This window comes from Helicoverpa zea, chromosome 4 (genome assembly GCF_022581195.2).
Source record: "Helicoverpa zea isolate HzStark_Cry1AcR chromosome 4, ilHelZeax1.1, whole genome shotgun sequence".
Taxonomy (NCBI): Eukaryota; Metazoa; Arthropoda; class Insecta; order Lepidoptera; family Noctuidae; genus Helicoverpa; species Helicoverpa zea.
In genome coordinates this window covers 7,438,355-7,465,739 of record NC_061455.1, presented here as the reverse complement: position 1 = coordinate 7,465,739, position 27,385 = coordinate 7,438,355, and the positions used below count along the sequence as shown (strand labels likewise).

The following is a 27,385-nucleotide window of genomic DNA, read 5'->3' as shown; positions in this document are numbered from 1 at the left end:
TCAATAATGACCACTAAAACCTATCTCTATCAACGTGCTATGTACTTACTTTATTGAATACTTTCTCCTTCGATGAAAGAAACGAACTCGCACAGATAACCTATTAGGTAGGCATATATGGCGGTAATTACTTACCCACGAAATATTTTGGTACTTACCTAATGTGCGGATTTTACGTATCGTAATGTAATGATTGGACACTGATTTCGATGCCCATTAAAAAACAAGTTGACTGACAAATTAACTATTGTATCAGTTAACCGTTAACACAGTTACTGTGTAATTGGTAGTCAGTCAATTCTTTGGGAGCCAAGTGAAAAGAGACAAACGAATAGTCTTAATATACCTACCCTTCTACGATAGCTGAAATATAGAAAGTGATAAACATGATTGATAAAATGAAAAATATACTATGTTATGTAGTGTTATGTGAGTTCTGTCTTTTATAACTTTAATGTGCTTAAAGATAATATGAACATTACAATGGATCGGCTCCATAGAAGAAGAAAGAAACTCATGTGCTGTTTTTTTTGTCTTCTTTACTAATTTGATGGAGATCAATATTGACGTATTTATTTCTTTTAGTATTTGTGGAAATCAAACTACTTGGGGCACAGCAAGTTCCCAATACAAGTAATAATCAAGGGAACTCTCCAACTTCGCTACAGCCGAGGTTTTCCGATCTCGGCGGCATGGGATTCCCTAACTTTGGCTCGGGAAGATTCGGAAATCCGACAAGTAATTATCCAACGAATTCCTTTTTCCCTTTCGGAAATCAGGTAAAGTTTATTTATTAAAAGTATTTAATGAATTACTTTGGCTCTAGTTTTTGTTCGCAGATTTGCTAAGATTACTCTTAAGTTAAATTAATTTCATTTTCAGTAGTCATAAATTAGAATTTCATTTCTTTTATGGTTATAGCGTTTCTTTGAAAAAGGTTCTAGTCATTGAAATATTTTTTAATAGGAATCATTAGATTTGCCCTATACTTTATTTTTTCTTGCAGAATAACAATAGGCAGCGGCCTCAACAGTCTGGTTTTGGTTATAATCCAAATCAAGGAAATTATCAAAATAGACCGAATCAAGGTTACCCAGGTCAACAGGGTTATCAAAATCAACCAGACTATCCGTACCAGGGTGATATGAATCCTGGGTCAAATTATCAGCAGTATCCTAATCAGAACAGACCAACACAAGAAGGATATCCAAATCAAAACAGTTTTCCATATCAAGGAGACAGTAGTGACCGATACCCAAATTATCAACGGCCATCTTACACAAACAGACCAGACGAAGGATTAATGATGTATCCGGACGACATAAGAAGACCTTATCAAAATGGAGGAATGTCTTCAAACCCTGAAGGAAACTTTAATCGACCAGGGTCTGGAAATTCGTACCAATATCCGCAAGACAATCAATATCCTTCTCAAGGAAATTTCCAAGGCAACCCCAACAGTCAAAATTATAGACCAGGTCAAACGAACAACAATTTTAGGCCAGACGACTTAGGTAATTTACCTAATACCAATGAACAGTTACCAAACGGTGCCTACGGGTATCAACCTAACCAATATTACCCATCAGCAAATCAAAACTTCAGACCTAACAACAATTTCCAGTCTTTTCCGACAAATAATAATGTAAATCCCAACGTACAATATCCAACGAGCAATCCGGGGGGTTTTAAGCCAAATCCTGGAACAATGCAGTATCCTATTGCAGCAGGGAACGGGAATCCGAATTTTAATAGTAACACACAGTTCCCTTCGAATAGCATAGGAGGAACGAACGCCAATCCAGGAATGGCTCAGTATCCCAATTCAGGAGGTTCTGGGTTTCCAGGAAATGAGAACAATACACCTCAAACCCGACCACAAATATCCAACGGTCAAGGAAATAACCCAAGCAATAATGACACAGCCGCCATTTTGGGAAAACCGGTGATAGTACCACCTACCACATCGCCGGGGCAAGCTGTGCTTGATAATAGGTAAATTGATATGACCATTAATTTTATATTAATTATGGTTTTACTCATTATCATACATTTTAATAAGTATTTGAGGCCTTATTTGAATACTTGTGATTCCAGTACAGCTGCAACTCAGAAACAATGTGTTCAAGACTGCCCGTCCACATCAGAGTATGATCCTATCTGTGGGAGTGATAACGTCACGTATATGAATCCTGGAAGGTTTGATTGTGCAAAAAAGTGTGGTGTGGGTGAGTGTACTCATTGAATTACACAACTTAAAATATTAGCAAAACATCAGTTTACATGAGATAATTGTTTGTTATTTTATATTTCAGCTGTATCCCTGTATCAGAGGGGCCGCTGTCCTAGCGATGGTTTGAGCAACACCCTGGAGCAATAATAACGTAAATAAAAACACAAAAATAATGACATCCGACGATGTTATGATATTAAGTTCAACTATGGAAATATTAAAAAAAACTGGAGCATCAAAGTTTTTTAGAGCTGTATTCAGATCTCGGTCACGTAATAAATAGTTTTTCCACTTGTTCCATTTTTACTTTAGCGAGGTTTTCCTGGAAACAGCGTTACTAACATTATATTTTGTAATACTTCATGGAAATTTTAAGTCAAAGCTCAATGAGAGAGACAAATTAGGTATGCTGGCGATCTTAACTACCTATGTGTGTTTAAAATATTTTATTTATCTTTTTATGAAATAAGAATATGGCGTTAACAGTGTCATATAAGCCTTTCTAAACTGCACTTTAAAACAGTCGAGGTTCAGTATGGATTCCATTAAATATATCACAGAACTAGCTTTTGCCCGCAACTTCGTTTGCGTGGAATAGTGACTACCAGCAGATTTTTGATTTGACCAATAGATGGCGCTATATGTCCGGAATAATTTTATTATTTTATTTTTTTTTGTAATAAAAACTATCCTATGTCCTTTCTCAAGTTTCAAACTATGTCTGTACCAAATTTCACACAAATCGGTTCAGTAGTTTAGGCGTGAAGAAAAGACAGACAGACAGACAGACAGACAGACAGACAGAGTTACTTTCGCATTTATAATATTAGTTTGGATACACTTTTAGCGACGTCTTTCCCGTAACAAAACCGTAAGATAAGGCTACATTCTAAACGCTCGATCGATATGACTTTAGACGTCCTGATTTTGTCATAGACGTTCCTGTGGTAACTGAAACTGATTGTTTAATATGCTCCTTCATTCAGGCTCGAACGGGTGTTGATGCGTGATGATGTCTATTCATGGCCTGACGCGTCAAGGGTAACTAGATTAGAATGTTCTCCGAAACGTTGGCTACAGGTGAACCTGAAATAACAGTACCTGACACTACCCTTAACCCTACACTGTTTACGTCAATAGTTACATCTTTAGAATAGCAGGGGAGCCTCTTGTTTTAATTCGGAATAAGCAAATCTTATACTATAAAATCTACTTCTATATTAATGGTGATATAAGAAATTTGTCACATTATTTATATTACACACTTATACATACATACATACATTACATTATAGATATTATAGTTCGGCCATTCAGAGAATGCGTTCCTGACACGTCGCGATTGAACTGACGACGTAACTACATTCATTGATTATTGATATAATAATGTTGTTTTAATGCTCCTCAATTGTTAAAACGGTAAACAACCAGCAAAAATATTTTTATCGTAACTGCAACGCAAGTAAATCGCTGTTAGTATCGTTCAATCGCGACGTGTCAGGAACGCATTCTCTGAATGGCCGAACTATACACAATTTACTTACTTGAAAATGTTTAAGAATCGACTGGAATACTAATAAACTACTTAGGCTTTGTTTTCTGGACAGTCAAAGCCACGGTCAAGCCCACTGGGGTGGAATTTGAATTATTCCAAAGTTTTTGTTAATATTACTGTATATCCCAAGAACTGAGAGTAATTGACGAGGGTGGTCGCCCCGCTATTGACTCAATGTAAATAAATACTATTTCGATATATAACTTTTAGGGGGACGGTAGTGTTTGCGGATACTCACACTGCGTTTTGAATTTGCAACGGCAACAGTTGTTAACATTGTCAATATGTCCGGAACATGTTTTATGTATGTCGTACGTATACAAATATTATACACAGATGCCGAATAATATGGGGTAAGGGACGCCATACCGAAAGTTTGAGAAAGTTACGTGATTACACGCTCGGTCCCTACGCATGGCATTTTTCATTGCTGATTCTTGGTGTTATAAAACCATTATAAGTTAGATATTTATTAAGAAAAGAATTTATTGAGTAGGTAACTGGTAATAATTCTAATAGGACTATGCTCCACGTGACAAAAAAAAAAACACTTGAATAATAACGTTACTTAAATCCACATTAATTTCAACAAAATGTCTAGACTTTCATAAGAATAGGTACGTTATAAAAGACGGTCATATATCTATTGAAACAGTAGGTACCCCTATGGAATGGATTGGGTTGAATTTATACGAACGTCATTCATATCACGAATCTATGATTGCAAAACGGAGTTATCGGTTTTACCGTAATGAAATCCGTCTGCTTCTGTGAGTTTCTACGGCCATTTCTGGAAATGAACGGTACTATACGTGTGTTGTCTGGTATGCTATCCATCTACAATACAATACTTACCTATATACTGAACATTTTAGAAAAAAAACACGAATGGACGGGAGTACGTAGGTAGTGAACGGAGACGTAACAGATAAAAAATATCTATGGTTTGGTGTTTACGCATCTAAGATTACTCTAAGAATAAAGAAGTTTCTATTTGCTGCGTAGAGAGTAAATACATATTATCGATAAATGAATGATTTCTGTGTAAAAGTAAAATAAGTCAGCTACAAATCTTGCATACGCAACCGTCAGTCAGAGGCACGATCCCAAACATTGTCGAACCTCTGCTCACTTGTAGTAAATCGGAACTGTCGTTAAGCTTATCGGTTACATGTGACTCGTTTACTTCAATGACGTCACGATCTCGTAACGAGCTAACTTCGTGACCGATAACAGATACTAATATGTTAACTATTTGATTCAAATTATTTTCCGGAACCCCATTTTGTTTTCATATTTTTGTGTGTCGCATCAATTTGAGTCACGCGATGAGTGGGTATGATGTGTGTCATCATTTTATGGGTTAACTTATATTATATGATGCTGAATAGAAATTAGAACTCGTTGCTATGTATTAATTATAATAAGTAATATATTGAAAATCAAGAACAGCCTTCTGTTTAACTGATATTATCGACAGGATATATCTAAGCTTCATATGAATGAATAGGAGGTACTCTAATTTTTTTTTAAGAAGAAATGAGTTTTGATAAGTTGAAACAATTGCTATATTAATTCCGACTTTATCATCATGAAATATCTAACGGTAGCGTGACAATAAAATACTAACACAACTTATGTAAAGACGAGTTCAATAAATGGAGACACTTGGTTCCCTTTGATTATAAAAAGGTGAAGAGAGGTGTTAAGGGGGCAAAAAGGTGGAGTGCCGAGCGAAAAGGGTATGCCAAGGAAATTGTGTAAAAGCACCCTTGAGTGAATCTCGTCGTCAGAGTGCGTTTATATTGTCATGCGGCGAGTATGGGGCAGGCCGTTTATTAGATTACGGGATATATGGTGCACTCTGACTGCTGCAAGAGATTCGTGCTTGGAATATGATTTACAATACGCTATACTCGGCATGGCTCAATTAATGTGGCGAGAGGTGAACTAACGCCGCAAACTTCAAATGTTATTTTAGGTGTTACGAGGCAAGAAATGCAACAACAACAGATAAGTAGAACAGTTTATTATAAATATTTATTTCTACTTATTTATAATGTCCTCGCATTAGTTCGCCACTTGAATTGCGGTGTTTTCGGACTATATTATGGAGATTGAAGTGGTAGTATTGAGGCCTAATACCGTGGTTGCCGCCATACAGGATTTAAAGAGGATGCGTACGGTTTACTCCAGCGCGTTTGAATTATTAATCGTGGCATCTTCGCCTTGATGTTTTACTTAAGTCATATACAATATGATTTACGTGTATACATGTTTCACTTAATGTAAGTTGTCGTTATTACTTTAACTCAACTATTTTTCTTGTGAGGCTAAAATGTGACTTTGGCTGATCATATCGTAGCTGATATGATATTTTCTTAAGTATGGTTAAAAATTTAATATGTGATACTGTATGTTTGTTATTTACTCAACTTTTAATATATATGTTTAAGAAACCTTTTTTTTTAATCCTGATAGTTGCAGATAGCAGCTGGCTTTAGGAACATAATATTACAAGAGACTTCAAAAAACAAACAATAAGGAACAAAAAAAATTAACAAATTTGCAGGACAGCATACGTGACATAAGAAAACCTTTTGTTCGGAACTTCTACAACATTATTCTGCACATACGTAATGTATGCAAATAGTTCTCAGTTTGTCATAGGGTATAAATATCTTCGGATCCGAGTCCCGAGGGTGTTACTAATCTGTAACGTAGCAGTAGCCCCCTGGGCCATCGTTCCGCATATGCCCATTATTAGTCGGAGATCACATAGATAATCTCGATTAAAGCAATTGTCCGTTTTAATAGCGGTCTTTGTATAAAGGGATTGTCGAATACATCTATCAAACAGTAGTGACCACGAACGAAAATTTTAATTTTAACTCCGACCAGTTTAATATGATTCTCAGTTTTGTCATCTTCATCGTAAATTAAATTCCAAGTAACCAAAAAGGACGATGACCGAAAATAATGAGGTCTAAATATAACTTAGTGCTAGGAAAATTGTATATTAATAGACTTTCTACTTAATGTTTTTTAATTGGTATACTTTACTTAGAGGTTACTAAAAATATGAAATTAATTCAGAGCTATTGTAGACCTCTAAGGATAAATATATTTTTTTGAATGGGCATAAAATAATAGCACCAAATTGGCAAGCACCAAAAGTACAGCTGTTGTTACTGTAGTCTTTTCTACCGAAACTTTTCTCAGAATACAATAAAAATGTCACACCCGAAGCTGCTAATATCCATTCTCTAATACGTACATTGTCAATTTGTTAGCGCGAAGCAATAAAAGACTTCCTTTCCCCTATATCCCTGAATTAAGTAGCTCAATGTTTGCTAACTAAGTCTCGGTAAACACAATTAAAACGGCATCGCGCGTGTGGACGGATTCCAACAGACTTAGATATAATTTTCCGTAGTAAATCCGGGCTTTAAAATTCCTCCCTTTCAAATTCCCCCGGTCGCCGTAAAGGGAATTTTAACGATAGCAAATTTTCGACTTGTCTTCTTTCCTACTAAAATTGTAGTCATACGGTGTATTTTTAACTGGGCGCTCGCGCTGCAGCGTTGCCGATTTCCTAGGGGGAAAGTGTCTTCATTTAAGATATTATACAACGAGCTATTCTCTTTACGTTTTCATTTTAATTTGTGTTGGATTTGTTTCGTTGATATTTTTATTCTTTGTTTTGAAGTTCAAATTACGGGTGTAGGAATATTAATCTGAGATGCAGTGCATTTTTTATGATAGCAGCTTCTTCAGATATTCATATAAAAGTGCATAATACATTGGGTCATGAGCACGGGCTTACGCTAGATGATGATACCCGCCATAGCTGTGGATGGGGTACTATAGTATGTTGTCGTTCATATAATTTATATTGTGCTGTTATGATAGTGTTGGATATTTTTAACAGTCTTTATGAAACATTGGTCTAAAATTTTAAAGGATATCTTTGCCTGATGCAAACTTCGCGGTGGATTGAGTAGAAAGGTATGCGTTTTTAATGTTTGTTTTATTTATTAAATAAAATAAATAACTGTTATTTACGGATATAATACCTAAAGACATTTAATAATTTGTATACTGTAACTATAAAGTCAATATAAAGCCGTTTAGAGAATGTCGCTTTGTCCTATAGATCGGGAGTTCGCAACAGCTACATTCTACGCCGTAGCAACTACGCTAATAGACGCTGCGCTACGTGCGCTACAAACGTCTACGATAGTGTAGCCGATTACACGATTTGTATTTTCCGATTCGCATCTGAATTCGCATTTCGTATATTTCCTGTTTCGATAAAGTATTTTATTTGAACAGAAAGTTTAACTGCTTATATTTACTACGGATAAAACTGTATTCGCTACCAGTCCGTAGTCAATATTCATAAAACGGAAACATGAAGGATAATCATTTTACATTGAAACGTATGATGTAATATGATTTAATTTGACCACAAATGGACGAAATTTTAGCGGTCGGTGTATTCCGAACCATAATGTTCCAATTAACGAGTTTATTTTTTTTATTTTATCGGAGGGAGAATGGGGTTAGACATTCGGCTGGCCGGTGTTGGCTAAATCAGAGTAGGGGGACAGGCGCGGGCTAACGAACCGGACCAACCCATTACTTCAGCAGACGGCCGCTGTCATGGCTACAATAACGTAGCAGCTAGCTATACTCCTACTTACTTGCGGAAAAATGTTAAGGGGCTGCCTTGGATACGCTTGAGGAAAATATATTTTTATAATTATAAGAACAAATTAGAAAGTAATACTGTACAAGTGCCCATTAATTAATATTAAATTTTGTATTTTAGTAATAAAATTATTGTTGTTATCAAGCACCGACGACTCTTTGAGACCGGGTGACTACTTTGTAGGCGTAGAATTATTAAAATTCTGAAAATGTTTGACACATTTTTTTATTGTTGTCTACATTGGATATTTGAAAGGGATACATCAAAGGGTTTTATAGACCTCACTTTTGGTCAGAACTGATAAACTTGAATATTACTGACTGTGGTGTGGTATCCAAAGATAGTTCGTGAGATATAGGCGATGGGCAATCCGTCTAGGTACACAAATAATTCAATATTTTAGTTTATAGTCGGCCTGCCTACGTAAAAAATGATAAGTAAGTAGATTTATATATTTCACTAGCCGTTTTCCCGCGGTTTTACCCGCGTCCCGTGGTAACAACTACCCGTACCGGGATAAAATATAGCCTATGTTACTCGTGGATAATGTAGCTTTCAAGTGGAGAAAGAATTTTTAAAAACGGTCCAGTACTTTTTGAGCTTATTCATTACAACCAAACAAACAAACAAACAAAGTTTTCCTCTTTATAATATTAGTATAGATAATTCATTTGAAATAATGCTTGTATTTTATGTGTGCTTGGAAGCTGCATTACATACTTATTAGTTTTAAAATATTTTATAAAATACTTCAGCGTTGCAGTTTTAAAGCTACATGCCAATTTGTCACTCGTAAAAGGTCGTCTGCAACAAATTCTGTGCTGGTCACATGTGATATTTTTAGTCGGATTAAAACATAAAAAGCCAAACATTGTTCGGGTTAATCCGCGCATCTAGCCACCGCAAATAACATGGTAAAAACCTCAGCCCTCTTAACACGTGAATAGTAATCCGGGAACGCAGCGGAAATGTATAGAATAGTCTCGAAATATAAATTGATACTCAGTCAGCAGCACTCGTTGCTTGAAAATGGAGTTTCTTGTGAGAAATTCAAGGAAATCGAAAATTTACGTTCGCTCAAACACAAATCGCTTACGATGTAGTCAGTCTGATTGTGGAGTTGGTAACGATTCGTGCCATCTTTATGTGTTGTTGTTATTAACGAATGTTACTGTGGGTACGATATAATAACATGTCATTGCTAAAATACCATAGTAAAGAAATACGTAATAAGCAGCCTATTGAATTGAAAGTATTTTCACACCTTTTTTATATGTATTTATAATCATCATCCTCCGAGCCTTTTTCCCAATCATGTTGGGGTCGGCTTCCAGTCTAACCGGATTCAGCTGAGTACCAGTGCTTTACAAGAAGCGACATTATATGGTATTTATAATAACAACGTATTTTTATTAAACAAGAAGGTATGGTAGAACTAATTATTTTAATGGTGAAAAGCATAATTAGGTATTCATTAATAATTTATACACTTTGTAAGTCGGCACTAGTATTACGTTCTTTTGTTTTGGAAGAAAAAATAAAATTGAAGTAAAATTATGTTTGTAAGTATGGTATAAATTATTATTCACCGTGGCTATAAATTACATAACAACTATGTTCGATAGCATACAAATACTTGTGATCGATTTATATCCAGTAATTTAGTAGGTAAATCCCTACAAAGTATACTCTTTTAACATTTAAGTATTAAGCGACACATACATATTTATCGAGAATGTTTTCGGCATCTTTGGCAGTTGTTACGGGTAATCAGAGGCCAGAAAATTTGACAATCGGTCTTACCGAAGGGTATTAGGTTGCCCAGGTAACTGTGTTGAGGAGGTCAGATAGGCAGTCGCTCCTTGTAAAACACTGGTCTTTGTAAAACTCAGTTGAATACGGTTGAACGGTTAGGCCGATCGGAGTTGAGAAATTTTTTGGCAGATCATGATGTTCTTTAGTGTCATTTTATTATAAAAAAAAGGTATCTGTCTACAATGTACTGCAGCATTTTATTAATAATCTTTTATTGTTTTTTTTACCATATGGCTAGATGATGACTTTATAAACCTACTAATTTTATTTGAATTGGTACGCCTTTATTTGTGAAGGCGAATACGTAACGCTTAAAGATTCATTTTCCGTTCGCAGTAATTCCAAAAATAATATAGGTGGTACCATTCCATTTCTGGGAATCATGATACAAAATAGGTAGGTATATGAATTTCCATGTTTTTGTATACATAATTTATATTCAACCAAGAGAAAAATAAATCTCCCCCGAGCCTACACCTATTTACGTTTATTTGTCCCTATCTCAAAAATAAAGCAATTTTGAAAAATGTAACTACATAATCAACTAAATAATGTTGTGTATCATAAAATCAATTTACTGCCCCGTTATTCTAGTAGTCACCAGAGCGAGTGCTATACACGGGGTTCGAAGTTTGATTTCTAGGTCAGGCCAAAATCGCTTTGTAGGTTTTAGAAACTTTCACAAAGCAGCCCGGAGTCTCAAAGTTGGTAGTGTTATACCCCCGTGCCTGGAAGGGCACGTGAACTTAGCATCCTCGTCACCTATGCAGAAGCAGGGAAAATGTTAAAATTCCACGTTGGAGGCCGTCAGGCAGATTTGAAATAAAACTCTGATACTGAGGCCTGTTTGGTGCAGCTCACTCGGTACGAAGGAGTAGAATTTACCATTGATCTTTTAATTTTATACTGTAACGAATAAGTTAAATTCAATGTGGTTTCACCGTCGGCGGCTCCTGAAATATCTGATATTTAACTAACTTTGAATCCCCGCAAAAGATTTAAGCCCGGTTTCTAAACTTTCTGCAAAGAGATTTGAGGTCTATCGTATCAAAGGGGCGAATCACGTATTTCCAAATTTGCTAAATTACTCGAAACTAACCCGAGCTACACTCTGAAACAATACTCATTATTTGTTTGCCCATCAAACTTTCAGTTTTATTGATCCACATAATAACAATTAATCTTGCGTTGTACGTATGTAATTATTTATGGAATGCGATAATAGATTTCTAGTCGGTCTGATGGATTGACTAAAAGATGATTGCCTAACAAAGTACAAAAAGTTAGTTATCTAGAAGACGTTGATTGAACGACTGCAAAAGTTTGGAAGAAATTGTCTTAAAAGAAATTTGAACTTTACGTGGGATGATAATTTGCGGTGAAAAAGCTTACGTTGAAAAATTACGAGGAATTGCGTTAAATGCGTATTCTTTTATCCTTAAAGAAAAAAATTGTGGAATATTGTTGGCTTGTTCATCCTAGTTATACAGTTCAGTTCCTCAATCGTGTCAATACTTAGGCTTGTATTTGGTTTTTGCGAAAGTTTCGGAGTAACTCGGGGTAAATACTAGTTTCAGATTTATATAGCAGATACGAGTAAACAGTATCGGTTAATGTCGAAGTAAGCTGTTTCTTTTATGTGTATTCTCGATATTGATGTCTTGAGGCATCGATACGAGGCCTGGCAACCTCTTACCACGATCTTCAGATTCGCTCCAGCTCCATTAAACTATCCTAATATAAATTTCGTTTTTTACATAGAATAAAGGCTGGTCGTACCGAGGTTAAATCAATGTCAATCACACAATTACTATTATAACTGATTTGCCTAGTCAGCATGTGTATATTTCTAGAATAGGTATTTTGATTATGTGATAAGCCAATCCTCAACTTCAAACTGAAAAAGGCAATTATCTTAGAAAGTGTTACGTTATCATCATCATCATAGTATTTATAAAGGAACGGATATGATACAAATATATAGGCAGTTAATGATTTCGAATGAACCACAAAAAAAAAAATGAAAACAAAAAAGATGTTTTAAATTGGTAAAACCCGCCTACTCTATACAGTAGTAGCTCGCGAAAATTCCAGCTCCATATAAAACGTGGGCCATTTTAATGCCATTGTTACATCGTGCAAGAGGAGTCATAACAGTTGATCCCGATTTTATTGCACTTCTCAATGCAATATTACCTTTTGCTCACGGCTACCTGTAAATCTGACGAATATTAGATGCTGGTTGAATATCTGACTCATAAAGGCGGTTCTTTATACAGTTTTCAGCGGTTAATTCGGTTTTGGTATTAAATATGTAATTAGACTGGTACTTAACTTTTTGATTAATTGACTTTTGAAGTGAATTTGGATATGGTCCGTTTTTTGGGTACTAAAAGTAAATAAAGTGTTTCAATAGCAGTTTCTGTAGGAACACAGATATTTTAATGTCTTAATTAAATGTAGATACTTCAAGAGTACTTTCAATGTTTCTATTAAACAAAATGAAATCGTAGTCATTGTTATACCTACACAAGTAAAGTTTTGAATTTCAAACGCTAGTCGATGTAGCTGTTCTGAAGTCAGATGATATTAATGCGTAATAGAATGCGAATAGAAAAGAATACGAATACAGGAAGATAATCAGAAACAGGTGTCAAACCATCCTTTTATATTGGTCCCGACCGCGCTCGCCAACGGGTAGTCGTAAAAACTTACCACTTCATCGAGTGGCTTTCATGAATCGGGTTCGAGTCGGGAGCGCTCGGGAAAGTTCGTACCGCCTCGGGCCTTTTGGGCGGGCGGGAATTCAGTCTTCGAACACAGCGACCGAAGGCTGTCGTGTGTCCACCGCAAATAAATTTAGTTAACATCGTTAAATAAACAATTATTGTTGTTAATAAAAAATAAGAGAAGCGTGTTATAACTTGTTTGAAAACTTAGAAGTAATTAATAGCTGTTTCGAGCCCTTGTGGATAGTGTTGAAAGTTGTTTTACAAGTGCAATTGGATTGTGAACAAAATTGACTTAAGTACGTCGGGAATGATGCTAAGGCGGCCTACTAAAAGTATGGCATTTAATAAGGTGAGAATAAGGTTTCAGGATTATATTGTAATAATGTTATTGCTTTATAGGTCAGCTTGAATAATTTTTCATTGTTTTCTGAGAGTTTAAATGGTACGAAGAAGATTTTTGAAAGCAAGCAACTTATCTCAAAGTGGGATAGATTGTTAAGCACGTCCCAATTTAATTGAAACAATTCTGGAAAGCTGGTAAAACCTAAATTAAAATATCGTTTTGTAAAATTTTGATTAAGTTGATTTAGATAATTAGTTAAACTCGTACGTATAAAGGTATAATTTTGATTCCATTAAACATTAAAACGGAATTTAATTGGAACCGATTGCATTAATATTTTAGAAACCGTAGGTAATATATTTACGTACATTTAATTCCCTGGCTGATACCGTTTGGATTCGAAATACAACGTTGTTTGTATAATCTCCTGCCGGTACTCGTAAAGCTTTTCCTCTAGTTTTGAATTCAGGTTTCCCAAACTATCATAGGTACTATGATTTACTTTGCATGTAAAATACAATATGATCTTTGATATATATATGTATATACAGCCTGTATATACATATGTATAATATACATATATAGCACGGGCTGTATTTAAGGTCAGTTTTACGGAGATTATTATATTTGTTATATAATAAAATATCTCTCCAAAAACCCTTGAGAAATCAAGTTTGCTTTGCCTCCGAGGACGTAAAAAGAAGGGTAGCCTATTTTTATTAGGGACGGATACTTAATTATACTTGCAGGTATCTATTTAACATCTCTTACCTTTATTTATATTATGTACATGAAAGAATAGTACAATAGGATTTTTAATGAAAGGTCGAGGGTTTGAGGTACTTTTTATTAGGTTCAGTGACCCGTACTGATACCTAATATTACTTAGAGTTCACGTGTTTATTTAATGAGTGTATATTTGACTGACATTTAAGTAATCAGAGTTGAGGAAAATTTGTTGAATGGGAAGATGAGAACTTCCTTTGTATTTTCCCTATAGAAAAGATAATAAAGGTGAAAAGTAAAGTGAGAGAAGTAAACGCGATTATCAATTAAGTTATATTACAAGGAAACAAGTCTGTGGGTCTGGGTATTGTAACCTGTATTATCATTACTTACTTTGATTGAAATGATGGCATACGTTTTTGTTTTTTTTTTATTTAGTTTTTCCTTCCATTGTATAAGTCTAAGTCCTATATTCTATTCAGGATTTTGAAAGGAAAATTGGAGGTCGTTCTAGGAAACAATTATTTATTTAATAAACCCGAATTTATTCTGTATTTCTATGTTAGTTTTTGTTTTAATTAAAATTAATATCCATTTATATAATTCAGAACGATACAATTTACATGTATCGATCGATATACATTCGATACATGTTTGATTATCAACTTTGTTAGGTACCATATGGTATTATTACGAAGCGTCGCGATTATTTTATTCAACATCTTAATATTCTAGTCTTCATTTACAATGGATAGTCACGAAATAATTCCGATTTCCGATCTTCTGTGGCAATTAGTGTCAGTTAACCAAATTACCCTTATAACATTCCGGCTATTTCCTCCGTTTGAATTTAATCAGACTGACTTGGGTTAATTAATAACAATATTATGAGAACGTCCAGGATTAAAGTTTGTCTTTGTGTCTGCTAAAGTATTATTTTAGTCGTCTGAATTCTGATTACTTGGATTCGAGGGCGCAATCGTTTATAAAGCCGAACAACACTGCTGCGGGACCAAGCGACGCGATGATTTAAAATAACATTAATTCCTGTCTCTTTGAGATGTATGTTTATAAGTGAATTCTGAATTTGTTTCAATATTATTATAACAAACAAGGAAAGTTTTTCTACAAGTCATAGTATAAATATCTGTGAATTTATTGATAAGTATTGGTACACTGATCGTTTTATTATTACTTGCCAATGCAATTTCACGTTAGGAAACAATTGCAATGCAATTTGTAATGAAGCTGTATGCTTATTGAAACAAAAGATACGGATCAATAGCATAGTCACGCATTCCACATATACCTACAATTTGACAAGTCCAAAATACAATTTATGAATAATAAATAAGCCAGACCGAGTGGATACTATTGTTCATAACTGGCTCAATGAGGGCGTAAAACATTAAATTGTACCTACGTTAACATTGGATTTAGCAAATGTTTTAGTTTATAGAGCGTTTAACACTCAGATACTTTTTTTAAAAAAATTGGCCGTTCATTTGAAATTTGGTAACCCCAGAAAACAATAAGTTAAATTTAGTACATATTTCAAAAATTGATCATTTTTATTCATATCATTTCCTGTCAAGAGGCAAAACACGCAGTTGCCTTATCTTTTCTTACTTCATCTATAAGTGCTGATCTTGAAAAAAGCAATCATCACAATAGACGCTGATAGTTTTATGCATGTAGCTTTTGTGTTAAAGGAAAATTCGTTCTATTATTTATCAATGCTCGTTAAATTTAAAATGGTAACGAAGTCTTATCAAACCGAGCGTCTATTTTAAATGTTAAACAAAATATCTCGACCCCAGTTTTTGGAACAGGAAATGTATAAAATGACCGTCTTAAAACGACTTCAATTACAGGCAAGTTTCTTCTCCTCAATATCTTTGAACGCTTGGGTTCACTGGGACCGTAAAACTGGGCATTTTATGGCCCCGAAGAAGTTCTGTGGCTTTGCATACTATGCATCTTTACTGGCATTCAAGTCATATATACCCACAGTTTATGGCTAACCTTAAATTAAATAAAATATAATACAATGTGCTCGCATGATAACCCACAAAATTATAATTTCGTGCGATCAAATTATATGGAATTTAATTGGATTGTTACTAATACTCGAACGTGCGTATGAGGTTTGTGTGTGCAGTTATGGCTCGTTATGGATCGCTTTAGCACAATTCTGAACTAATTTATTAGTACATTGTTAGCATAATTTTAATTTAGTATCCTAGGGCTTCAACATTTATTACTGAGAGAGATTACGCCTCTACTATATTTGATTTTATGGCTGTGGGTGACATCTTAGAGGATTAAACTATTTTGTAAAGGAAAACCCACATCTACATAAACACAGTAATTCCTTCTCCACAAATATTCGCATTATCTATAAAGTGTCTTATCAGGGAAAGACACTATATACATGTTTGTTCGCATTGGCAGGAAAACCACCCACGCGCGGTTCGCTGACCTGCTATAAAAATATTAACTGAAACCGAAATGATAGAACTCGTGGTAGTTAACAAAAGAAATAAAATCCGATTAATACATCTTGTGCGCGACAGTAACACAATGGTAGGTATTACAACGAATTCGTCATTCGTGAATTATTGCCGTCACAGACACAATAGTCGATCGTTACTTACGTGCGACGAGTCGCGTCCCTACAATTATATAGGTCGGTATTTATCGGCACGATTTATTTATTGGATTACGACGCGACTACTATTTAATTAACGCGGGACAAATTTAGCAAATTGCCTGAATTAATATTTACAAACCGGCAATCGGGACGAGATAAAGTTTTGGTAACTAGCCGCTCGTCGCTGTTCGAGTGTTTGACTATGTGAAACTCCGGCCTTATTGCTGGACGTTTTGAATTCTTTGGATTCTACTAATTTCGAGGTTGATGTTTGATTTTCACTTTTATTCGGGAATTTTAATAGCTGAATTTGGAAGTTAGGAAACGGATTACTTGATTACTTTGGAGAGGTAAAAGGTTTGATTACCGGTCCTTTTTTTTGAACTGTACATTTCATAAATACGTTTACTTTTTTAATATTTAGACTAATTCATTGCTGGTGGTTAGGTATCTATTTTAGCGATTTGTTGAGCTAAATAAATAAGTATGAATTATGAAACAGCTAATAAGACGTTGCTGATACTTAACACCCTAGTCTCGTAGTAGCTCTGTCAATAATTGTGATAATCTAATGAAAACGCGTCTTTGTAGAAATCCTGCATTCGGTAGTTCTTACTAAAGCAATTGGCTTGCATTTCGATGTTCCAGTAAGTTTCCTTCGAAAAGTACAATCGTTGATCTTGCACGTTCGTACAATCCACACAGGAAAACCGATATGGCTACCTACGTTTTGGATAGTTTTCGTTTCAACACCGAAGTCTCTCGGGATCATGGACCAAAATAGCCTTTTAAAACGCCGTTGTACGTTTAATCGGATTTACGCTTTTGTTTACGATTTAAGTTTCGTCGCGTATTGAAATAAATAAGTCGATTTGGTCACCTCCATTAAATACGATGGGTTGTTCCAGAATTATTGCCAGCGGACGTTGATTCGTCTTTAATCTTTATGTATGGCCATTGTATATCGTGTGTATAATTGTGTTTTTCCGAAGTGATTATATATTTTTTTATTTGTTTTTATGTATAAACAAACTGAGCTAACTAAGGTGTCAGTAGAGTTAAAAGTAAACTGAGGGTTTTTACTTTTAACGCGATAATTATCACGTCATTAAACGTAATGATGCTTGTTTACAGTCGTGTAAAGTTGAATTATTAAATAGCTTATATCACAGTTGTCTGCAACTCGTCTTTAAAATGCTAAAAAATATTACTGCCATTAAAAATTGTCTGACAGTTTTTATGGACTCATAAAATTTTTCTTTCATATTTTCGTCGTTGCTCTGCGTGATATAAAATGAACCTCTTGAAGTGCAACAGCGTTTGAAATTTTATTTTTAAGCTTTTCATATATAATTTAATTTTTAAACTTGTTTAAATCTTTATATTTTTCTAAAATGTATTTTGCTTAAAAGAAGTTTGGTCGTAAGCAAAATGCCAAGTAAGACGAAGTAAAGACGACACTTAAGTAGGTATATGTATACAATAACTATGTCTTTGTAAAACATTACATGAGGCTTAACAATTAAAATAAAAATGAGCTCAAATTATTCTGATACCGAAAAAGGTACCTACTTTTATTAAGCCCTTATTTAAAACAATAGAGGATTTAAATGTAAGCAGTTCGAAGATAACCTAAAGTGGAATAGCTAGTTATCTGTCCGGCACTTGGCCAGTTCGTTACCCACTAAGGGGATTATCGGCGCCGCGGACTCGACACGCGTGACAACTACCTAAGCACATACATTTATGTACTCCCAACTCCCGATGCAACTTTTGTTAAAAAAACAATTGGAATGGTGGTCGACAGAGCTTAATAATTAACAAACATTGGAAAACTATATCCAGTTGCGTTTGTTTAGACGTTTAGAGAAGCGCCATTTAAAAATTGGATTGCTGTTTGTTTTTACAAAAACGCTAACAGTTTCAGTTGGGTCTTTGTTTATTGTGCCTTGGTTTTATTTGGAAAACCCTTTATCAAAATTAAGTATTAAACAAATTAGCAAATATAATTGTATTACTTCATAAAAAAGGGTAAATAGTAGTAGGGTTGTCGTTTATTTCTGTATGAAACATGTCGTTTTATAAATGTCAGCGAATTGTTGCAGACAAAAAACTGACAGATGAGACACGTATTTCATGCAAAAAGCAAAATATATTTTGTGTCCTTTTCCTTTGCGTTTAAAAGCAGTCGCTAAAGGGTTTCATTTATATCAGATGCTTGGGAAAAAGAACAGATGCCTCTTATAAAATCACAATGAGATACAGCTTTTCGGATCTTGTACCATGTACCTACGCGTCTGCGTTCAATTTGGTGGTCTATCCAATTTTGATTCCATTTCGAATATTCGAAAATCAGTCCACATCTAAGAATATATCGAAATCCAATTAAAGAATTAGGATAAATTCTATTCGCGGTTTAACATGTTACAAAAGTGTGTATCAACTGTTTAAACAAGTACGTAAAAAAATGTTAAAATAATAACAATATAGGTAGTTCATGTTTAATAAATGTTTTTGCAGTAAAACACTTAACTCGAGGCATGTTGATTTGCAGTACACGGTACACACATTTACACAGCACAAGTTAGTTGTGAACTGTGAACGTGTGTACATACTTTCAGCAGACAGTGTGAATTAATTTGGTTTCAATGTGATTACTTCCCTTGCGAAAATTGTCAAAGGAAAAAAGGTTTTTTGTCTCATTAAACATTTTGTCATCATTAATGTTCAAAAAATGACTGTGAGAAGGTTTTCTCGTATTAAATTCCATCACTTTTGCTACCCACACCGGGCTTCAGCGTGGGTGTTGTAAGCACTGACTGAATGACTGCAAAATTATGAAGTCGCTGGTTTCAGCACGAATGAAAGGAGTATTTATTTTGGAGAAATAAAATGTTGTCCCGTAAATTCTTAGGAAAACGAAATCGTTTTAAATTGTCGCTTTTATCAGAGAAGTATATTCAGTTGATAAAGTTTAACTGGTATTCTGTATGTTAAATGAATTTCATACTGTATTTCGTACGTACAGTACAAGAATTTTATTCGATGAAAAATTTCAGTTTTTGTGAAAATCTCTTTTGATACGGAGTTAGTAAATCTGAAAACGAATTAAACACTTTTATCTGTTATTACATTACAGCTATAATAAAACATAGGTATCTAAATTATGTTAAGTATGTAGGTGTATTTTTCTAAAGGATTATTAAATAAACACAGAGGTATATTAGTTAAGACGATTGATGGGATTTTCTCAAAGAAAAATCTTTATTTTTAACCGCTTTCATATTGAAATTCCTGAGAGTACATCACAGAATGATAAATTCCTTGAACATACTACTCGTAGAATGTTTTGAAATATAAAAGACTAATTTAGTGTAATAGACTCATGTTGGTTTATTCGTTTTTATTTAACGACTTGATTCTCGTACGTGTTTTATGCATCTATACTTATAAAGAGGAAAACTTTGTTTGTTTGGTTGTAATGAATAGGCTCAAAAACTACTGGACCGTTTTAAAAAATTCTTTCACCATTCGAAAGCTACATTATCCACGAGTAACATAGGCTATATTTTATCCCGGTACGGGCAGTAGTTACCACGGGACGCGGGTGAAACCGCGGGAAAACGGCTAGTCGTAAATACAGAGCGTAAATAGCATTAAATTCAGGATAAGGTACTATATCCTATTACTATATCTCATTATATTCTATAGGTAACCTTGGCTTTGTTTAGTTAAAACAAAATTCTCCCTGTACTGGCCAACCATTATCAATAAGATATTTTAATTCAAAATATAAAAAGCTCTCAGTTTATATTTATATAGTGAAACATGTAGATCAAACATTGTCCTACATGGTTTATAAACAGACTTGCCATGCACATAGTTTCGCTTCACCTCGTGTCTGCCCCAGAACAATGATGGCCACAGCACGTCATTGTATGGCATTATATCAACGTTATCATAATATTAAGCCCTAATAGCCTTAACAGACGGTATAATTGATGTCTGCTCATCGATTGATCGATCACAGCTCGATAGAAGTAGGAGCTTTGCTCACAGTGAGAAACGTTAACAAAAAATGCTGTACGCTAAAGTGTATTTTCTGTTCAAACATTTATCCCAAACGAAACTATTGGCCATTGAAAGCGTAGTTATCTAAGGCGTGTACCGCAATTGTAGTTGGGTAGATCGTTCGATCACATGGTAAGCTTCGGCCACTCAGCTTGAATAGGTAGCCTTCCTATATAAGAATAGATGACCGATCACAATCGGGCCTTTTCTTTGCTTTTAGATCTCTTCTGTGAGTTATGGCCGTTTCTACCGTTATATACGACTAATGTGTGTAGGTCTCTGTCCATGCCAACAACTAAGAAAAAAATAGTTACTCTTTGACGTGTTTGTTGTTTCTAAGAAAGCAGGTTTGCCTTTTTTAGGCTTCTTAGCTTGTGTCTCTGTGATCTCAATGTGCGTCGCTACATCTTTTTTTATTTTAACTTCTATAAATGAATATACGAATGATCTCACTTGCCATTAATTAATAAGACTTTTTGACATTCGTTGCTACGTTAAAATATGTAACCATTATTGCACCAACCAATACATGATATTCCTGTTTAATAGAGGTTAACAGCGGGTTAAAAAGGATGTAATTAAATGTCCTCGTAGTTTCAACATTTATTCATGTTTTCATCATTAACTCACCTGACGTGTTTGATGCAAAAAAAATATACATAATACGTTTGAGTTACTGAAAATGAATATAATAATTGTTATTTAAATGACTTCTGCCATTTTATTACAACTGCGTAAGAACTTAATAATGTTTTTATTTTTGGAAACATTATATCTTACCACATATAGGTTTACGAAAGGTAAAACTTTGTTCTTTTCAGGTATATTTGGTAAAGGTTGAATTTTAACATGGTTTCGGTTTCTGAAGACGATTAACCGAAGGTCTGCACGTGTGCCTGCTAAGCTACTACTTACGTCATACCTTAATCTAGTTTTAGTCTTGCCGCTATCGATCTAACAAATAATTGATATCTCTACTTAATTACGAAGTCACTTCAGTTTTGAACGTCTCTGTAATCTTATTACGTACTTCCCATAATTTTAATATTGTCATCATCTCGAGAATTAATGGATCTTAAGAAAATTAACGTTTTGAGGAGGCTGAAAGGATCCCATCTCTTGTGTCCACCTCTTGAGAATATGAGCGCTACGTACTCTAACCATTTTTAATTTAACGTAATTTATTTTTTAATTTGTTATTTTGGAGTAAAGCTCCACGAAATCTAAGCAGTAATTAAAAGTTACCTTTTACGTAAATTAATTAAGAAATGGTGTTTCGATAACGGTGAAATTGTCTACGTTACTGCGGGCCGCGGGTGAGATCGTTCTCGAACACAAATGTTTATTTTGTTGGTATTTTGTATAACAATTACAAAAGTATATAAAATAGTGACTTTTAGTCATAGTACATATATAAATACAAATTGTAACAAAGGACATTCTCTTACCGCGTAAAATCAAATACATGGAAGAAAAACCTTTTAAATAGAGAAAGGTTTAAAAGAAACGCTATTTAATGAAGTACCTACTCTTTAAAACCCTTCATTGAAGATAGTAGTATTCCAGCGTGTTTACAAGTCACCGCCATTAACTTGAAGCCATTTCCCTGAAGAGCTGCTTCAGTGCGAATACCTAGATAAGCACTGAGCTGGAAACCTTTCAGTAAATTATTAAGAGTTTTCGAGTATCTCAATAAAGGATATTTTACGGTTATCGAGTTATAGATATTTCATTTATCCTATGGTAACGTATAGTTTTAAATTCCAAATTGAATTTTAAATTAATTACTATTTTTAATATAGGGATCAGGGCCTGCAGTCTCGACAAAGATAGCGATCGCTTAACGACAAAATTCGGTCGATAAGTCCTAACGATCCGATCGTAACGATTTTTGGTAGTCTCTACTGCCAAAACTATCGAGTGTCATCGCAAAGTTACCGAATATTTTCGGTAAGATAACGATTTATCGTTATGTCATAGAATTTCCTTGCGACAGTTTTTGACAGCCCGCTAAGTGATAGCTACTATCGATATCGTTCCTATATTTGTTTATTTTACGTCAGAAAATATTAAATAAATAGTAATTTAATAAATAATGGCTTCTGAATATTTAGCATGGGACTTAGTTGTGCTCGAGCACAGACGCGATGTGCTTATGGGTCGACAAATAGCACGAAACAAGCGAAACGATGAAAATCCCTTGGATTTGGAGGATGGCCAATTTCTTCAAATGTATAGAATTTCAAAGGAAATGTTTCACAGGCTACTAAGTGAACTGCGTCCATCTCTCCAAAGACGACGGCCTTACGGACTTTCTGTGGAGTCCCAAGTAAGTGTCTTTGCGACCTACCGTGCATAAATAATATTTCTATAATATATTTTTTCTTATAACTAAGGTTGAACTTTTTTTAAATTTTCTTCTTATTAGATACTGACGGCACTCCGATTTTACGCATGTGGGTGCTACCAACAACCTGTTGGCTTGCAGTGGGGTTGTAGCATGAGCCAAAAATCTGTTAGCCGAGTCATCCGGGCTGTAACTTCGGCAATAAATGAAAAACTTTTAAGAAAATATATTAAATTTCCAATGACTCAAGGAGAACGCCATGCGGCAAAACAGAAATTTAGAAATGCCCCACAGCCATTCCCAGGGGTAATTGGAGCCATTGATTGCACCCATATAAAAATTTTAGCTCCTAAGACCAATGAGGAGTCTTATGTGAGTGGTCACCATGAGGGCCATTCATTAAATGTGCAAGCTGTAAGTTGACCTTCAGTTCTATAATATCTAAAAATATTGTTTGAAAAATATGTACTTACATATTTAATATATTACAGGTGTGTGACCCTGATCTTATTATTTTAAATATTAATGCTCGATGGCCAGGAGCGAGACATGATGCTCACATATGGGCAAATTCACCGGTGCGCTCAACAATGAAGCGACATTTTGAAAATGGGGACCGCCGTGCTTGGCTGCTTGGTAAATAAATGAACATTATAAATCTGCCTCGAAGAGGTTGCCCATTCGACTTCTGAAATTACTTTGTATTTTTAATCTTTTAGGTGATGATGGATATCCTCTGGAACCGTGGTTAATGACTCCCATAAAACATCAACAGCCTGGCACACCGGAATATAAATATACCGAAGCACACTGCTCAGCTAGGAACATCATAGAAAGATGCTTCGGTGTGCTAAAATCTGTGTTTAGATGTCTATCACACCAACGCCAGTTAATGTACGAACCCTATATGGCTGGCCTAATAATTAACGCATGTGCAGTGCTCCACAATATGCGGATAACATATAAGGGTGAATTTCAACAGGTCCAATAAAATCTTCATTTCCGTGGATTTTTTATACTTCAACTTTAGAACAAGAAAAAATAGTGTTTACTAAAGTTTTTGATAAGATATGTATTCTTCCTTAATATCTAGTAGATAGCTTAAAAAACTAACGAGATATACAAGACTAAAATTTTCATGCCACGGCGGTGAAACATGCATGCACGGCAATGAAACATGCGTCCATGGCAATGAAAACTATTCCTGCAGCCATCGTTTTGACATATCTTTCTCTTTCTTTTCTTAAATACTCCTCTAGTAAAACAACCTAAGTGAACCTGAACCTGAAGTGGTGTGTGTAAGTTTATCATTTAGTGAGGTGAACGTGGAAATATCTTTTTGTAGTTGACTATATAGTACAAATTGTTTTTTTTTCTTAATGATGCCGTGGCGATGAAAACATAAGTCACGGTAATGAAACATGCGGCCACGGCAATGAAACGAAATTGTTTTACAAGGCATGGCAATGAAAATTTTTTCATTGCTGTGTATTTTTTTTCATTTCCATAGCAAATTTTGACCACGGAAACCACGGAAATGAGAGCACGGCAATGAATATCAAGGCAAAAACATCAAAAAACTAAAAATCTGTTAATAATTCACAGTAATTAACACGTCACAAATAAACATAAGATAGATGGCATTGTACCGAATGATCAATTAAGAGGACAAACTTATTCAAACAGAAGTAAGACCTATCCACGGCGATGATAGAAAAAATGTCCAGTGATAAAAAAATTGCATACTTGCATTTATGGCGCGAAAACGCAGGCACGTGCACACGTCATTCCACGTCGAACACTTGATGTCCACTAATATGCAACATTTAGCGCACAGCGGAAGGGACGCAAACCGTTAGAAAAAGGAATATTCTTAAATATGTTTAGGACATGGCGATGAATGGTGGTTCTGGGACAAACTATTTTTTATTTACCATTTGTTGTATTGTTTAAATATTTCAACAAATGTAGTCCGTAATAATACTTTAACTATTCACGAATCAAATAAAAGTAGGTTTTAATATAAATAACTAATACATTTTTATCAATAAGGTCTAGTACACATCAAGGTGACGTGTGGACAAACACGGCAATGAAAGATTTTGAGGTTTATTTTTTTTTTTTGGAGAACCAATTAATCCTATTAACAAAATATTTAGTGCTACACATAGATTACTATTTCACCTACTTAGAAAAAAATATTAGAATATTATAACAATGATTTTTAGTACCGATTTCATCGATGCCACGCAATTTTTGGTCCCGGGAAATTCACCCAAATTACCGGAACCAGAGTCCACCACATCCATGCAGCTGGTGGATAATAGTAGATTCCATGATGATATGTTAGAAGTTACAGGTAACTTATGAACTGATTTTTTATTTTACTATGTATGTATACCTAACACCAATACATTTTATTTTTGTTATGCAGGTTCTGGGCGAGCTGTTGCAGAGCGCATAAGAAGAAGGCTAATTAACACTAGTTTCACATAATTATTATACTTTTTTTCATTTATGTACTGTTTCAAATAAAAAACATTTTATATCATTTATTATTTTTATTTATGTAATTATTTATTGCGTCAGCTATTTTGTTTCCGACTTTTACCAATTGCAGCGTCGCCTCGGCTTGTACCTTGGCTGCCTCAGCCTGCATCTTGGCAGCATCTGCTTGCGCTTGAGCAGCAGTTGCCAGCATCTAAAAAACGTTGGATTTACTGAATGTGTCTTAATGTTCTCTAGCATGCTAGTGTGTATAATAATTAAGAGGAAATTTACACTATAACACACCTTCATTGTAGCAGCATTTGCTTCTGCAACTGCTAGAAATTCTCGTCGAGCTGCACTATATTGCTCAGAAACACTTTGGCGAGGATTCAGATCTGAAAATACCCAAAATTATTGGTATTGTAGGAATTATTGGCTGACCCACCTGCAGAACTAATGTTTTTATTATAAATAAAATTTAAGCTTACTCCTCTTTCTTCTGGGTCTCTGTCGCAGTGGTGGTGTTGATGATGCAACAGTTTCTGTCCTTCTGCCACGTACTGCTGGAATTATCAATTATAACACATTAAATAAAAATCAATGAAAATAAACATAGGTGAGCAAAATAACTGCAACTTACTCATTTGTAGTACTGGCGACTGAGGGGCATCTTGCACTTGTTCTTGGATGGGTGGTGGTGAAGAACCAGCCGTTGCTCTGCTGTCATTGATTGCTAAAATATTTTGTTAATTAATATTTTGGTAACATTAGTGTACAGATGTATACACATAATAAAATATATTATAGCAGTAACCAACTAGTTACTAAAAACTCCAACTTACTTGTTTCAGTCGGTAACAATTCCACAAAATCTCTAGCTGTAATAAAATAAATAGTAACATTAAAATTAAAATAATTATATTTTGAATTGAGTACCTATTAATTTAAAAACTTACCCTGAGAATGAGGTAAGGTGAGAACCTCAGAGATTACCACCCCAGCCTCCATCTCATGTTGTAATTACTGTAAATAACAATAAAAGTATTTTTAGTGTTATCAACATTCAAAGATTGAGAATATTAAATTGTATTGAATACAATAATCACAACTTACATCTTCCTCTGGCATAGCGTCCGGGCAGTCTGTCCCAAAGGAATAATCTGCCCCAACTATTGAAATTATCCGGCTCTCGGCCTCGGTCAGGGGAGCAGTGCTGACGCCTCGGTTGCCGGTACGTTTTTGTTCTTTTTTTAATTTTGCCGCCTTACTGCAAGCGCGGCTTTTTAAGTCTCTCCAAACCTACAATTAGAATAATTAACTCAAGTAAATAATAAAAAAAAACTGACGTGGCATGTACATGCTTATAATTAAAACCAATTCAATCTTTGAAAAAGACTTACCGTCATCCACTGCTCTGGTGTCTTTCTAGACCCGTTAGGGAGATTATTGAGCTCCTCGGCAACCTCCCTCCAGCCCGTTTCGAAATTTTCCCGGCCCTGCAAGCCGGTAAATTTCCGCGTGTGCAAATATGGACGCGCTTCTAATATTGATAGTAGTGCATCAATTTGAGCGGGTGTAACACGAGGGCTACGCAGACGCTTACGCCTGAAACATTAAAGTAGTCATTATGTAAACACAGAATACTTCGGATGTATACAAAGTATTCAATTTAGTAAGTACCAAGAATAGGAATAAAAAATTCTCGT

At 34.9% G+C, this 27,385-nt stretch overlaps 4 protein-coding genes and 1 long non-coding RNA gene across 5 annotated transcripts in view; 3 read left to right on the top strand and 2 right to left on the bottom strand.

The window, feature by feature from the left end:
- The first annotated feature begins 603 nt into the window (after nt 1–603).
- LOC124630073 (putative uncharacterized protein DDB_G0282133) lies at nt 604–2,493 on the top strand. Its single transcript, XM_047163794.1, has 4 exons — nt 604–779; nt 1,007–1,995; nt 2,098–2,228; nt 2,316–2,493. The coding sequence occupies exons 1-4, from the start codon at nt 693–695 to the stop codon at nt 2,378–2,380; spliced, it is 1,272 nt and encodes a 423-aa protein (XP_047019750.1). The 5' UTR covers nt 604–692; the 3' UTR covers nt 2,381–2,493.
- A 10,659-nt stretch (nt 2,494–13,152) lies between these two features.
- LOC124629785 overlaps nt 13,153–27,385 on the top strand; it is a 54,583-nt gene continuing 40,350 nt past the window's right edge. The window contains exon 1 of the mRNA XM_047163345.1: nt 13,153–13,398. The gene's annotated coding sequence lies outside the window, so the exon portion shown is untranslated. The remainder of the gene's footprint in view (nt 13,399–27,385) is intronic.
- Nucleotides 22,655–24,180, top strand: LOC124629679 (putative nuclease HARBI1). Its single transcript, XM_047163192.1, has 4 exons — nt 22,655–23,171; nt 23,271–23,603; nt 23,681–23,825; nt 23,909–24,180. Exons 1-4 carry the CDS (start codon nt 22,938–22,940, stop codon nt 24,178–24,180), a joined length of 984 nt encoding a protein of 327 aa, XP_047019148.1. The 5' UTR covers nt 22,655–22,937.
- LOC124629789 lies at nt 25,736–26,694 on the bottom strand. The gene is made up of 6 exons (XM_047163348.1): nt 26,636–26,694; nt 26,522–26,557; nt 26,320–26,412; nt 26,168–26,242; nt 25,983–26,074; nt 25,736–25,890 (listed from the first exon to the last, which is right to left on the bottom strand). The coding sequence occupies exons 1-6, from the start codon at nt 26,685–26,687 to the stop codon at nt 25,738–25,740; spliced, it is 501 nt and encodes a 166-aa protein (XP_047019304.1). The 5' UTR covers nt 26,688–26,694; the 3' UTR covers nt 25,736–25,737.
- On the bottom strand, nt 26,922–27,385 carry LOC124629790. The gene is made up of 2 exons (XR_006984326.1): nt 27,080–27,385; nt 26,922–26,978 (listed from the first exon to the last, which is right to left on the bottom strand). It is a non-coding gene; the product is annotated as an uncharacterized LOC124629790 (long non-coding RNA).

Bases quoted from the DNA above. Each gene is read 5' to 3' on its own strand.
- LOC124630073 (XM_047163794.1), top strand. From the start codon at position 693: ATGGGATTCCCTAACTTTGGCTCGGGAAGATTCGGAAATCCGACAAGT. The intron at 1,996-2,097 runs GTAAATTGATAT...TTGTGATTCCAG, and splicing joins CAAGCTGTGCTTGATAATAG to TACAGCTGCAACTCAGAAAC. The intron at 2,229-2,315 runs GTGAGTGTACTC...TTTATATTTCAG, and splicing joins TGCAAAAAAGTGTGGTGTGG to CTGTATCCCTGTATCAGAGG.
- LOC124629679 (XM_047163192.1), top strand. From the start codon at position 22,938: ATGGCTTCTGAATATTTAGCATGGGACTTAGTTGTGCTCGAGCACAGA. The intron at 23,604-23,680 runs GTAAGTTGACCT...AATATATTACAG, and splicing joins ATTCATTAAATGTGCAAGCT to GTGTGTGACCCTGATCTTAT. The intron at 23,826-23,908 runs GTAAATAAATGA...TTAATCTTTTAG, and splicing joins CCGCCGTGCTTGGCTGCTTG to GTGATGATGGATATCCTCTG.
- LOC124629789 (XM_047163348.1), bottom strand. From the start codon at position 26,687: ATGGAGGCTGGGGTGGTAATCTCTGAGGTTCTCACCTTACCTCATTCT. The intron at 26,558-26,635 runs GTAAGTTTTTAA...ATTTTATTACAG, and splicing joins CACCTTACCTCATTCTCAGG to CTAGAGATTTTGTGGAATTG. The intron at 25,891-25,982 runs GTGTGTTATAGT...AACGTTTTTTAG, and splicing joins CAAATGCTGCTACAATGAAG to ATGCTGGCAACTGCTGCTCA.